This window comes from Stegastes partitus, unplaced genomic scaffold, assembly GCF_000690725.1.
Source record: "Stegastes partitus isolate 25-593 unplaced genomic scaffold, Stegastes_partitus-1.0.2 Scaffold714, whole genome shotgun sequence".
NCBI classification, from domain to species: Eukaryota; Metazoa; Chordata; class Actinopteri; family Pomacentridae; genus Stegastes; species Stegastes partitus.
Window position 1 is genome coordinate 194,606 of NW_007578445.1, and position 14,069 is coordinate 208,674.

A 14,069-nucleotide genomic window follows, 5' to 3' on the forward strand; every position below is an offset into this window, starting at 1 on the left:
TAATGATTTCTTGCACTCAAGTCATAAAAAAGAAACATATGATTGCGTAAAAGAGGAATTTAGGTGAGCGAACACAGCAGACCTAACAAGCTGGTAGGATAAGCGTGGGGAGGCGGCTCACCATCTCAGAAAGCCATTGAGACACGAGGATTTACTGGAGATTTACAGGAGATTTACTAAAGTTCAAGATATTTCATGGAGCAGAGGCAAACGACTGCGTTGCTGGAGCAGCAAATATCAGGACGAAACAAAAACAACGTGTGGCATCTGTCAAAAAAACGATATATTATGCTGAACGATGAAGGTGTTTCAGATGATAACATTGTTTAGAATACCAAATGATGATTATATTTTCAGTGTACAGCCATTTTATGCTAGATTTAATTGCCAATTTTTTGGGGGTAGAAATACCCAAACAATAAGATCCTTGTACATACAGAGTTGCTAGTGAGATGTCACCACTTTAGTAAATGCTATGTTTACCTCCACACACTTGACTCTAGAATTTTAAAACCACTTTTGTTAAGCTGATATCAGTTCACAGTGCTTTGATATGTAACTGCGTATCAAAGCTGTTTCGTGACCCTCCACTGTACATTTCTGTTCCTTTTAGAGTCGACATAATGTGAAGGTGAACTGCATTATCCTGATAAAACTTTTGACATTCACGATGCTGTTTGACGTTTCGAAACAGCGTGATAAGGCCATGCGTGAACTAGCCTGGCAAATACATTATTTCTTTAAGGTTTTGTAGTAGATGGATGACATATCTTCCGTAGACACCAACATGAACCTGCCTTATATCATTTTCACCTCTCATTGGACTCATCAACAAACTGGGAAAGCGCTTTCACCGTTTGTCCAAAATGTGACGCTTTGCCGTAGATGATGCACTAACATGCTCCATAAAAAATGACAATACAGTGACACAATTTTGTAATTTTCCCTGATTAAAATGTAGAAATTCAGCTTGAATTCAAGCAGTTCAGCTATAATATTGGATTAGCCTTTGTGCTAGAAATCTGGAGCGCATGGGCATCACTAAATGCTGAGCTTTCTACCTTGTTGAGACATTCGGTCAGACCTTTACTGCAGCCACCTCCAGTTTTTGCTTGTGTCTGTGTTCAATCTTTTCTTTCGTAAGGAAAAAGCAACTCGATCAGGTGGAGGTCAAGTGACTGGTTCGGCCATTTAAAAAAATTTTTTTTTTTTGCCTGAAGTTCTTGGGTTGTGTTCGCAATATGCTTTGGTTCATTATCCATCTGGACTGTGAAGTACCATCCTTTTAGTTTTGCAGAATTTGGCTGAATATGAGCAGAAAGTAAAGCTTTTTACATGTCACGGTTCATCAGCAGTGGTCCATGCCCATGTCATAGCACTGCCTCCACCGTGTTTGACAGATGATCTGCTTTGGATATTAAGCTTCCCCTTTTGTCCTCCAAAAAGGTTTTATCTGTCCAAAAAATCTTGCTGCACAGCTAGGAAGGGATTTTAAAAAATGTTTCCTAGCAAAGCCTAATCTCCCCTTTTCTGTTCTCGAGTGTTACCACTTGTTTGCTGCTTGAAGTCAACCGTCCGTATTTACATTCATGAAGGCATCTCTTGACTGCACATCTTCTTCACAAAGGAAAGATCCCTACCTTCATCCAGTTCATTTGCCACAGTTTATTTGATTTAACGGAATTTCTGCGATCTCTGTGATAGATCTGTTCTCTTGTTTTATCATAACAACAGCCGCCTTGACTCATGTCAACACCTCTTTGGAGTGCATAAAGAGAGTCCCCATGAACAGCCATGCAAATGTACCATTTGGAGTCAGCTTTAGACCTTTTATCTCCTTCATTTGTCATGAAATTATTTCTCCAATTTTTCCATTTGTGAAAATGGAGGGACTCTGTAAAACGGACTGTAATTCCTAAATGGTCAATGCAATGTAATTGTAATAAACCCCTTTAGTTAAAGCTGAAAGTCCTCACTAAAATCACTTCTTGATTGCTTATTTTCTAATCCATTGTGGTGGTGGTGGTGTACAAAGTGGAAATTACAGAAACTATGCCATTGTCCAGACACTCATAAGCCTGACTGTTTAGTAAGGCTCATTAGTGGTGATCCTGGTATATTACCTGATCTGCCTTTAAAAGCATTCCTTTGTCAAAATCTACTTATAAGGTGGCACTGATGCTGTATTCAAAACGCGCAGGCTTCTTCAATAATCTGTTTTTATGTGAACACAGAGTGTACAGAGAAGATAAAAAAGAGGTGTCATTGGGAAAGCGTGTCTGCTTGGGCTGAATTGTTAAATAAATGCTTTCCTAACTTGCATCTCAAAGCAACAACTGAGCTTCCAAGCTGTCTGACTGTGCAAAATGAGTAGCAGCGTGTGAATAACGGTGTGTTTTTGTGTTTTCTTTGTTGACCGTTTAAAGTAATGACGGCCTTCACAGAGTGTTTTGTATGATTATCTGCTGTGATACTGATGGATTTCTGTTCATACCTCCTTTAAGTCAACAGACACGGTTGTTAAGTGATGATCTGTGGGATACAGCTGACTGAACTCTAAGCCACAGGGTATGCAATACGTTTGTACCATGCGGTTTTTGTTTTTTTCTTTAAGTGGCACGTTTTTGCAAAACTAAAACGCAAATTCTCTGGAAAGATGCTTTAATCCATCAGCCGCACTTTGAAGGGACAGGTGTCACCATCCTGAATTCACCTGAAAATGGAGTAGCTGTGTGAATTTTTCAAAATTTCACAGCAGTCATTGTCAGTCTGCTGTGTGTAACACTGATTTTAACCAGCCTCCGTGTCTTTCTCTGCCTTCATTAGGGCGTAGGAGCCGACCCCCACACTGCCTTGGCTCTGCCCCCCGACTCCAAACTGGCCAAAGAAAAAATGGAGGAGCCGGCGTTGCAGCAGATGGACTCAGACGAGATGACCATCAGGATAGGTAGAGCTGGACCTCTCTCAGGCAAGCCTCCCTTCATATACCCACATCAGCTGTTTTGCGCTGGATTTCAGAAAAATAAAGAATCATCACAGAACCATACAAGCATTTGCAGCTGCAGCAAGTGTAGTCCTACTTATTTTCATCGTATGCTGCTGTTCTAGAAAATTTCAGCCATAAGAAAGTGAAATCAATGATTCTGCACTGATATTGGATAAAAACGCACAAAGGAGGACTGCATTTGCTGGCACCTGGAGCTTCTCTGATGGCTACTGCTTTTCTCTTTCCTGATTTTTATCTGCTTCACTTCTACCTTATCTGTCCTGTACGCTTATATAGGATGCTCTCCTAACTTTGAATGGTGTTTTAATCTGGATAGCTCTTGGGAAATTACCCAGAGTTTGGAACTCTTACCTCTCTCCAAGCAATCTCTAACAGTATCCACAATAAGCCGTGAACATAATTGGCTGCTAACCTACACATAATCTACACATTAACATTGTCACACTTGTCTTTTTGACATGAAGTACTTTTTCTAGTCCGCAAGACACGAAATGAGTCTAATTTCGAGACAATAAACACATCTCCCCCCAAAAAATCAAAGAACGATTATACCATAATTCACCATTACACACAAACTGCATAAACATCTACATAAGTAGAGCAAGTTGGAAAATTATAGAACAGATCTAATCAGATAAAGTGGGGAAACAAGCCTTATGAACCAGCAGTGGAAAGGAAATTAGTCGTATGTGTGTTGGGAACAATGTTTTTGTCGGATTTGGTTTTAAGCTGACAATCTACTGACTGTCTATTTGTGTTCACTTGAAGTCTAAGCCCAGCAAGAGCGAGTGGAGGAAATAGAAATAAAATGGTAGTGACTGACAGCTGCACATTACAGACCTTATGTGTTTTTTTTATTTTTTTTCTGGAGCCACAAAGAGTTCATGAAGAGATATCTGATAATAAACGTTATTTGTTGAGACTGTCACGCTTAAATAGTGGCGACCAAGTAGAAAGAAGAAAACAAGGCGTCTTCTATCATAATTGTACCCAAAGGAGTTGCTGCTGTGTTTCACTGGCTTTTAATGAGGAAACTCAAAGGTGCGTAGAGGAGGGCACCGGCTCAGAACACCTTCTCTCATTTATTAGAGATCATTGCCTGCACTGTTTAGTTCATAAAATAACCCCAAAAAGTGTTAAAAGTGTAATTAAATACTGTTTTTTTTTTTTAGCCCACAATCCAACCGCCACTATTTTTCACTTTGAAGCACACCGAGACCACCTGATAAAGGAGGGTCTCTGTTTCAGTAGCTTTGGCAGATTTTTGACAGACAGTTTTCTCACTACCTAAAATAAAACAAATGAATTGGACAAACACTACAAAGTGTGACGAAACTGGACCGAACTGCCTAAGTGTGACAGTATCGTCAAACAGCTGTGAGAATTTTTTTTAAAAATGTCTACCTTCTGCACAGTTTGCCTGACAGAGCCTGGTTTTATATGCTCCAGATTAAACAATCAGATTATTTAATAGTCTAAACAGAGGTTTTAATTCAAATAATCCAACACTTATCAGCTAACAATAAGACAGTGATATATGAAGAGGTAGTTGGACAACACGAGAGGGGGAACAGTTCTGACTTAGCACAGGTATCGGCGAGCAAGAGACTTACTTCTTGTACATCACTCTCCTACCAGGGCGCTGACTAGATGTCATATCATGCTTTCCACGTCCATTTGTACTCGAGGTTACGTGTTACATCCACCCAAGTCTACAAAAGGTCTTTGTAAGAGATAAGATCAACTCTATTCATCCCAGAGGAAAGTGTTTTGCCAGAATATGATACAATAAAGGTTAGTGGTATATACACAATTATACAGAGGTTAGTAGTAAAATAGAAATCAAAAGGAATACAAAGTACAAAAAGCAAAGTGTCTAGAAGTGTTTGTGTGAAGTGTCTTAAGTGTGTAAAGTGTCTAGGTGGATGCCAAGAAATAGTGTCTAGAAAAACTAAACAAATAAATAAATAAAATAAAATAACACAAGTACAAAAAAAAGTACAGATTATCAGAAAGCAAACTGAAAGTAAACAGATGTATTGCACTAGAATATTGCACTTGAACAATGATAGTAAAGAAAAGCACAGATGATATTGCACATGGAAATGAGTCCGTTGATTATGTATCCCTCCCGCAGAAGAGGGAGGAACTGTACAGTCTGATTGCCTCAGGTAGGAAGGACCTCCTGTGGCCTTCTGTGGTGCACCTCGGTGGTCTCAGTCTACAACGGAAGATGCTCTGATAGGACGATGTGTGGACCTCTTTTTGGTTTTTCAGCTAGCAGCCCAAAACTGGCTGCGTTTGCACTGCAGGTATCCCGTTCCAAATGTGCCGGGATAACAGCTGGTGCCTAAAACAAATGCTGGTTTAAAGGAGAGTATGCAAAGAGGTTCTCCGTCAGCTACACTTTCATAATTCATCATTAGAAAAGTTGTAGTTGAAGTAGCCGCTGCTGGATTTAGGAAGGTGCTTTGATTTGTGAATCCACTGACGGAGTTCAAACATGACAGGAAGTTCTAAATTCTCCAGAAATCCTGTGTTCAACGGCACTTGCACGGTGCTACAGTCCAATCTTTCACTGCAAATCTTGTAAAAAGTAAAAGGTCACCTCCTTTCAGAAACATAGTTTTGCTTGGTTCGATATGAGGGGAACTGTGTAGCACAGTAACACATACTGTACCTCTTGGAGTGTGGAATGAACCATGAGTGCGTCTGCTTTACGCTTTCGAAGACTGCATTGATCACACGGAAATCATGAAGTGGCTTTTAGGACTGCCTTCTCCTTCTGGCAACACTTCTCCTTTTAATTACTAGTCACTAGTAAGTGTTTTTTACACTTTCTCAATAATGGTACAGTATAAAAGGAAATTATTCCTCTGGGATGTTCTCAAGATAGCACAAACTTAACACCTCATCTGACTGGCAAAAACAGTCTCTGTCAATTAGCACCTCCCCTGGAGTATCCTATCAGCGCCTAATTAACCATGAAAAAAAAAAAAGCACCAATAGGCATTGATTTTTTTTAAAGACATCAGCAAATACAAGTGTTTTTTACCTTCAAGGCTTTTTTTTTGTTGTTGTAGTTTTATGGAGTTATTTATTCATTTTTGGAAGTGGAAAAATTGGGAAAGTAGTAACCTGAGTGTGTGTTTTTTTTTAACTATTGTTAGGTGGCACATCTTTTTCGCAGCACAGCAGCTATTTTGACTTGTCAAAGCAGAAGAAGAAGCATAGGCAGAACTAATAACATTAGTTCCAGTCATGTGTCAAGGAAGCCACTTCATCGACGTGCCTTTTGCAGCCTCTGAAACTTCCATCTAAACGGATTGCAGCTAATTACTATAATTGGTATTAGCTAATTAGAAGCTACGTTTATTTTTGTTGAGTTAATTCATGCAGACAAAGACCCTATTATGGTAACGTAAGGACTGCTGATTAATCGAAAAGCGCTGGAGGATTGGGTTACTTTTTGATTCTTTTGTGACTGTATGTGCATGTCTTAGTCATTTTATCCGACTCACCTCTTGTTTGCATTCCGTTACTGTCATAGTGACCTCACTTGATGATGATTATGGCATTTTTCCATACATTCAAATGGCTTCCATTGATGTAAGGACTTGTCGGGTACATTGTTCGATCTGAAGTGAAAAGTCTTGAATAGCTTTGATGTTCTTTTCAGGGACCTCTCACAGTTGGCAGCCAGAGGTGCTCAACTGGAGAACAAGTCAAAGAAAGAAAGAAAAAAAAAAAAAACACTTGAAAACTTGAAGAACCAGAAGACTGCACTCAGACAGAAAACAGACAAGAAAGAAAAGGCCTATTTATGAGCAGACGGCAGCATTGTTCTGATAAGCTGCAACTCAAGTAATATCCCTGCACTCTTGAAAAATCATTTATTGTTCGACAGCGCTATCATTTCATTGTTGTCAAACACAGAAATGAATTGCAGCTTTAGTCATTGTGCACAGTGATGGTACATTTCCTGGAGCGCTGAAGTCCATAGGTTTACTGACTGTGTGTTGCAGGCGAGCTTTTACGAATTGCGAATCAGTTACACATTTATTGCGTCCCTGTGGTTACCCTGAGGCCATCTGAAGTCAGTCAGCCAACACAGTAAACAGAAAGGAGCATATATATAAGATCAGGTTGATTCCCATTTGGAGATCACATTGCAGTATAAGTCACTGCATATTTGAACGTGCTATTCAGAATGCAGCATATCCAGTCTGCTGTATGTAGGGAATTCTGAAAATAGAGAGCAGTATTTCCTCATGCCTGAGTCAGTTTATAATGCAAATTTATACATCAAAAACAGTAAATCATTTATCTTAGAAACACTGAATTGTCATACTGCTGTCCAATGCAGAGCTCTCCGGTGACTGCAGCAGAACAGCTGGGGGTTAACTGACTGTCGTTAGTCCTAATTATGTGTAAGAGAAATTGGGACATCAGGGTGTTATTTCATCATACCATATTCCTGTTTAGCTGCATGGCTTACATACTTGGACGGGAGGTTCTGTGCACATCCATCAGAAACAACATTAAAGCCTCCTGGCCCATATTGTGTAGGTCCCTCTCATGCTGTCAAAACAGCTGTGTCCCATTTCATTCTTTACCATCAGGACATAAACACAGAATTTTGGGTTGTCTTGTTGTGCCTGGCCCAGTGCGCCACTGGCTACGGATCCATTGGGTCTTGTGGGTTGCGGGTTCGGGCCTCTATGGAACCAGCCATGTTTCCCAAATTTTATGTTCCTAAACAACAAAACTGCAATTTCAATTGCGTTTTGGGGTAAACAAAAAAGTGCTTGATTACATTCGTTCATAACATGTCACCAATACCAGCCAGCCAATTATTAAATGGGGTGGGACTTTTAAATATGTTGTGAAAGGGTGGTATGTGATCCCATACTGTGTTATTTCTCTTACTCTAGCCAAGTAATTCTGTTGCCTAAACCTAAACTTCTAATAAGTAGTTATCGTTCTAAAAGGGTCAACCTAAAATTAATATTTTTCGAAGACTTTATTTTTATTTATTTAACTTTTATTTAACTAGGTCGATCCCGTTGAGATACAATGACCTCTCTTTTTCAAGGGAAGCCTGGCCAAGACAAGCCTGGCTGAGAAACATGTAAAAACAAACAACACGTAGCAACATAAGTAAAATACATGCCAGATATAAGCAACAAGACTTGCTAAACAGCGAATGAAACTGCAAGTAAACAACAAGTAAAAATCTGCTGCAATGTATCGCTGCTACCATGTTACATGGACTTGAAGTATTGCCAACTTTGTCAGACTCTCACATTTTGGGAAGAAACTATGTTTTTTTTGTTTGTTTGTTTTTTAAACATAACTAATAATGCAGTTTAGTTGCACAGAACCGCAATTTTCGTAGACGGTGTTGCGGGACTGGGCTTGTTCTTGTGTGCCCTTCAGATGCTCAATCGGTTTGGGATCTGGAGAGTTTGGCGGATTGGCCAGTGCCTTGGTCTCTCTGTTGTGTACCTCAAAGTGTTTCTAAGCTAATTTCTTGCAGCCAGGACCAGCTTCACACTGTTGGAAAATACTTTAAAGTGAATGAGCTGTTCGAAAGTGTTTTTTTTTTTAAGAAACATTGCTCGTGAAAATCCAAGGCCAACAATAGTGCAACAGTTAGACTCTGGACCTGCAAGTGTGACTTCCATGACTTCAGCTTCCCAATGCAACCAATCAACGCAGTCAGTAACTTCACCTTTTGCTTTGGGACCAGTTACTATCCAGGACGAGCCCGCATTATGGTACATACCAACTCTACTGGGGAAGTAGCATAAAACCTAATTGAAGTCTTTTTATTGTTTACTAATATAACAAAACAAAAACTAAGAACAGGGCTTGTGGCTTTCTTCAATCAAAGTACAGAATGACAAGAAAATTGATATTAGCATGACAAGGTAATCTCAGAAATCTACAAAAATAAAGCAACAAATTAAGCTATGCTACCTTTCACAGTTGAAAAACAATGACAGCAACTGTAACTGCCGAAAGACAATGCAGTATTAAAAGCTGCTGGACATGGAAGTAACACAGAGTTAGGTTACTATTGTAGGTATTAAACTGGTCAGGCAAGCATACTAATGTTTTTAGCTTGTTTTGAAGCAGAGAGGTAAAATGCTTTATCCACTCCTTACACTTTTGCTTTAATATTTTTGGTTTTGTAAAGGAAAAAGGAAACCTCTGTCCAGATTTTGTGTATATGGAGTATCTATTTTACTGCAATGCCATGCACATAATATGTGGAGAAATCCAAAGTCTGACAGGTCTGCCAGACGTTACTGGGCGATCCGTGTTTCAGGGAGGGGGTTGACCGAATTGTAAGCTGCATCTCACTGAGAGTTGCTCGCTTGACAACGAATCCGACATCAAATCCACTGGCATTTTATGCTTGTGCAGTAAATACCGATTCATGCTAAAAGGATCAAAACCGTAAATGTAGTTCAGTCTCAGTTCATCAGCATCAACGTCAGAGTTCCTGTCTCCCTGCTTAGTGCGACAATGGCCACGGAGGAGATGCTGATTATAGCCCGAGGGCTCCTGCTGTTGTGATAGGTTCGAACCTGAAGGCTGAAATCTCACCGCCTCTACCCCATTGGAAAAGAGGAAGAAATGTGAGGAGATAAATTATATCATGCTGAGCTCCACTTACAGCTGAGTACTGTTGGAGTTCTGATTACATTGGACTCACATGTTCAAGGCCTGTGTCTGGGATGTGGAGTGTTCTGATTGTGTCTTTGGCATTAGCCTTAATCTGTGGTCGCACTCAAACGTGGCGAGACAAAAGGGAGTGGAGGATGAGATGTCTGTCGGCGTCAGCACACAATTCTGCGACAAGTAGGTTATGTCTGCTGGTTCTGTCCTCCATTGTGTAGATGATGTGCATCAGGTCTGTCTCGGTTGATTCAGTGAGGCTTTCACACACATATTTTATTTGAAGTCTTTTCAGTTGTGTACAAAAGCTCATGTTGACAATCATTAGTAGCATTATTAACCATCCCAGTTATATTACATACTTGCATGAACTCACACACACATCATCTTCTTCCAGCATCCTTCAATTTTCTTAATTATTTTCTGTATTATTCTTCATTTAAATTATTCAAGATAACCGGTGGCTGGTCTCTCTTTTCTATCTGAAAATGCTTGATTAATTTCACAGCTCTTTCCTCTTGTTATCAGCTTCACCTTCTCAGAAATCTGGTGTTTTTCCAAGTGCCCTCTCGGTTTCAAAGACCTTTCTGTGCAGCAGCGGCAGCAGCAATCGCTGTCTTTTTTAGCCATCACGGAAGATAAACAGACCAAAAGCCTCATGTGTTCCTTTTAGATGTGTGGTATATGAATGTGGATGGTATGCATTGCCATTTTTTTACTTTATTCTAATCTCCTAAGCAGGATGACAGCTGCTTAGAACCATAATTAAATTGCTTTTTCACTCTTAAGACAGACATCTGTTTAAAAGCTTGAATGGATTTTCTATTCCTAGGAAGGAGCTCTACTGCCAGACTCATGCTACAGGAGTTTTGGGACTTATTTTATCCCATTTTTTTAACCCTCCAAAGAATCAGAGGAGATATCTGGTTTTGGGTCCTGATTATTTGATGATAGGAGGGGTTTTGTAGATCTAGTCTGACACCTCCTGAACTGCTCAGAGACTCAACAAGGCCATCTAGAATAATACCCAAAATGTTTTCAAGTTCAAATCTGGATGATTAATAATATGGTCGCTCTTCATGAAGAACTGACAACCCACGTCGACTGCATCTTCCCAACCATTTTCTCATCATCTACATCTTGCCTTTTAGCCTTCTGCTTATATTTTCACTCGCTTCAAAGTACTGTTAGCTTTACTCTAAGTTGCTGCACCACAGCACAGTCTTCATTTTGTTTCCATCTTCTTCCCCATGCGATCCTGTGAGGTGGTGCTGCTTCGTCAGGAACAATAATCTTGATAATATTCTGTAGTGTGTGATGCACCATTATTTCCAATTCTTTTAGAGTGTGCTTGTCTGAGATAAGAGAGAACAGTATCTGTGAAGTTCTTCCATATGTGCGTCATGCAACCTGATTTTAAAATCTGCGAGGATGATAAAAACTCCTCTACTATGAGCCCAGCATAAGAGGCCCCCCACAGCACTGTAAAGGAAACACAAAGACTAGATATCATTTGAACTGAAATGAAAATAGAGACAATATGCCTATAGATTATGTGTCATAATGATTAAATTTAAGAGCTTATTCTTCCAAAATGGATCACATTTATGTCTCCAGGCTTATAGTTAATTAAAGATGTTTATCCCCTATTTATAGGTTAAGATGTTGAATTGTTAACTCCTGTATAACACAGGTGATACAATTTGAGTTGCCTCTACAGGCGCATTGACATTTCCCACCAATAAGCATGCAGGTCCGTGAACACCACAAGACTAAAAACAATAGAAAAAATACAACATTTCTACCCAACAGTTTGTAAAAATAATCATTTCTTCCATACAGAGTGAGACAGACTTTAAATCATTTACTTGGTTAAGACTGTTAGACGATTTTGTAGCCTACACAGGGAGTTGAAAAGGGACAAACAAAGCTAAGAACCAAAAGCAAAACAGAGGAAACAGACAAGTTAAGCAGGGCTAGAATGTTTAGCACACATTTAGTGAACGTTTGCAGTGGTGTGATGATGATAACCATTCAGATTTTGGCTCCTAACATATATGATATTATCAGGGTGGCATCAATGAATCTTCAACAGTTCAGGAGGTTTAAAACTAGACCTGTAAGTCCCTCACATTACCAAACAATCCAGGCCAAACATCAGTCCAGACTAGATCCCAGACAAAGATTTCTCCGTCAATTATCCGGAGAGGTGAAACGGGAGAAAATCCGCCTGGCACACCTGTATTATGAGACTGAATCAAACAAGGGTTTTCTTACAAGGTTGCAAAAACAGGAAGGCAGACAAAACAGGGAGCCAGACAGCAACAGAGCCTCGGGTTTCTGGCAGAATACAAACAAGCTAGAGAATGCTGGAATGCTACATTGGGATGCCCAAAGACAAGCTGGCGAAAGATAAACGGCGAAGCAGTGGTAAGTGTTGAGAGGACTAATTAGGGAAATGGATGCAGATGTGCAGGGAGGCAGGGAAGATCAAGTGATTAACTGGCAGGGCAGGTGGGAGTGGCCGGGTCTGAAATGACAGCACGGTTAGTGAATGGAAAAACCCAGCAGAGCATGATGAACATCAAGAATGGCAAACCATGACACATTTCGTCCTTCTCATTTTTATCCTCTATCGTAAAGCACTGTGGGGTCGAGAAACAGAATTGCTGATTATCATTCAGGTTGTTCGGAATGATGATTGAAATATCATTGGTCATAATGTTCGACAGGTGCGTGTGAAAAAATTAATGACGCGAGCGCTATAAATAGCCGCGGCCGTGCGTAATGGGAGCGCGTAACGACAGCAGCTCTGGTGCTGTAGGAGAACCATGCCAGTGTGACACAGTTGGTGAAACCGCACCTCTTCATCATAATGTGATGGAATGACAGCGCAGCCTGATGCAAGCAGGCCTGAGGTAATTACATCAAATCTAGAATGGGAGAGACACCTCATCAACTGCGGCACAAAGCTGCCTGTCTTACGGAGGACAGTTTTCAAACTAAAAGGAGAAAATGTTTGTCCTCTGAAGTGTTCAAGGACAGTTACTTAAAAAATTAGTAAAGACTATAAACAGTTGCATAGTTTTATAGAAATTGAAGTGCAGTGCAGAACTAAGATTGACTTCCTCAGTAATTTTATTAATTCAGTTTTCTTAGACTGAGAATGATTGGCATTATCTTCACAACATTTCATAAGAAGCAGTAGTAAGCAAACAGTAGTAATATCTGTCATTTCTCCTGGTCTTTGTGACTTGCAGACCTACTGTCTGTCCTAAAAGAACACCTTTTAGAAATATTGACACAGCAGTCCTGTCTCCCAGAAATTCAGTTCCTACTCAATGACACTGCATAAATTTTAAAGGAAATATGTTTTCAGCCAAACTACATGTGTATGTGGCAAATCAGAAATAAGTTTCAAATCAACACGTCTTTGCCATTTATTGTGTTGTTTTGCTGTTACTCATTTTCAACCAGCCAGTCATATATTAGAAGAGGAGGGACTCCTACCCTTAGAAAACCAGAAAATGGAGAATATTTAAACATGTCATGAAAGGGTCTTGTTTAACTGAAACCATATTTTCTGTAAACCTAACCAAGTAGTGCCTTCGCAAGTGAAAATGGAACTTAAGTCGAAGACTAAAGGTCCTACACAGGATGCAAATTCTAGTCTCCTGGGTGAAACAGCGTTTGCTATTTTATGCCACCATCCTCCTCTACTACGTCCTTATGTAGACTTCAAACGCGGCCCAGGTTCCGATGGACTGGAAGTGGCACCGTTTCCAGCGGGGGGGGAAGGATGTTTGGCGGTCAAAGTTGATATTCCGATTCCAGTACAGCGAACGAATAGGCGGCTATTCGGGTCCAGCCCTACAATGAACAGTACCACAAAGCTGTCAGATAATGACAATCTTTCAGTGTGTCGGCTTCAGTACATACAAGCTCTTTCTTCAACTGTACAAGTGATGAAACATGTTTAATAGATCAATTCTTTGCCCCCCTGCTGCTCTCCAGGTATTTGAAGTGGCGAGAAGCTTCTTGTAAGCATGTTCCCGTTTAAAGATGCATGTATTCACACGTACACACATGCACGCACAAAACTATTCCAGTTCCTTCTCATACTTAATGCATCGCGTCCTAAATAATTCAGTCAGCATTAGGAGGAATCAAAGTGTGCCTTATGGCGTTCTGTTTATTTAGCGCTTCAGATTGAATTTTGGACTGGACTAGGAGATGACAAATGGGACTAGATCTGAATTTCACATTATATTTTAAGCAGCAGGCACCTTGCAAAATGTAAACCTCCATACTCATTTTTCTATGTATGTCACCTCATTAATCTTTCTTAAAAGAAAATACATACATAGGATTTTCT

The 14,069-nt window shown here is 40.0% G+C and overlaps 1 protein-coding gene across 1 annotated transcript in view; it reads left to right on the forward strand.

Annotated features, from left to right (window-relative positions):
• The window catches only part of slc39a11 (solute carrier family 39, member 11), a 177,168-nt gene that overhangs the window by 99,908 nt on the left and 63,191 nt on the right, over positions 1-14,069 (forward strand). Inside the window, exon 4 of the mRNA XM_008291075.1 lies at positions 2,827-2,947. Coding sequence (XP_008289297.1) covers positions 2,827-2,947 — 121 coding nt within the window. The remainder of the gene's footprint in view (positions 1-2,826; positions 2,948-14,069) is intronic.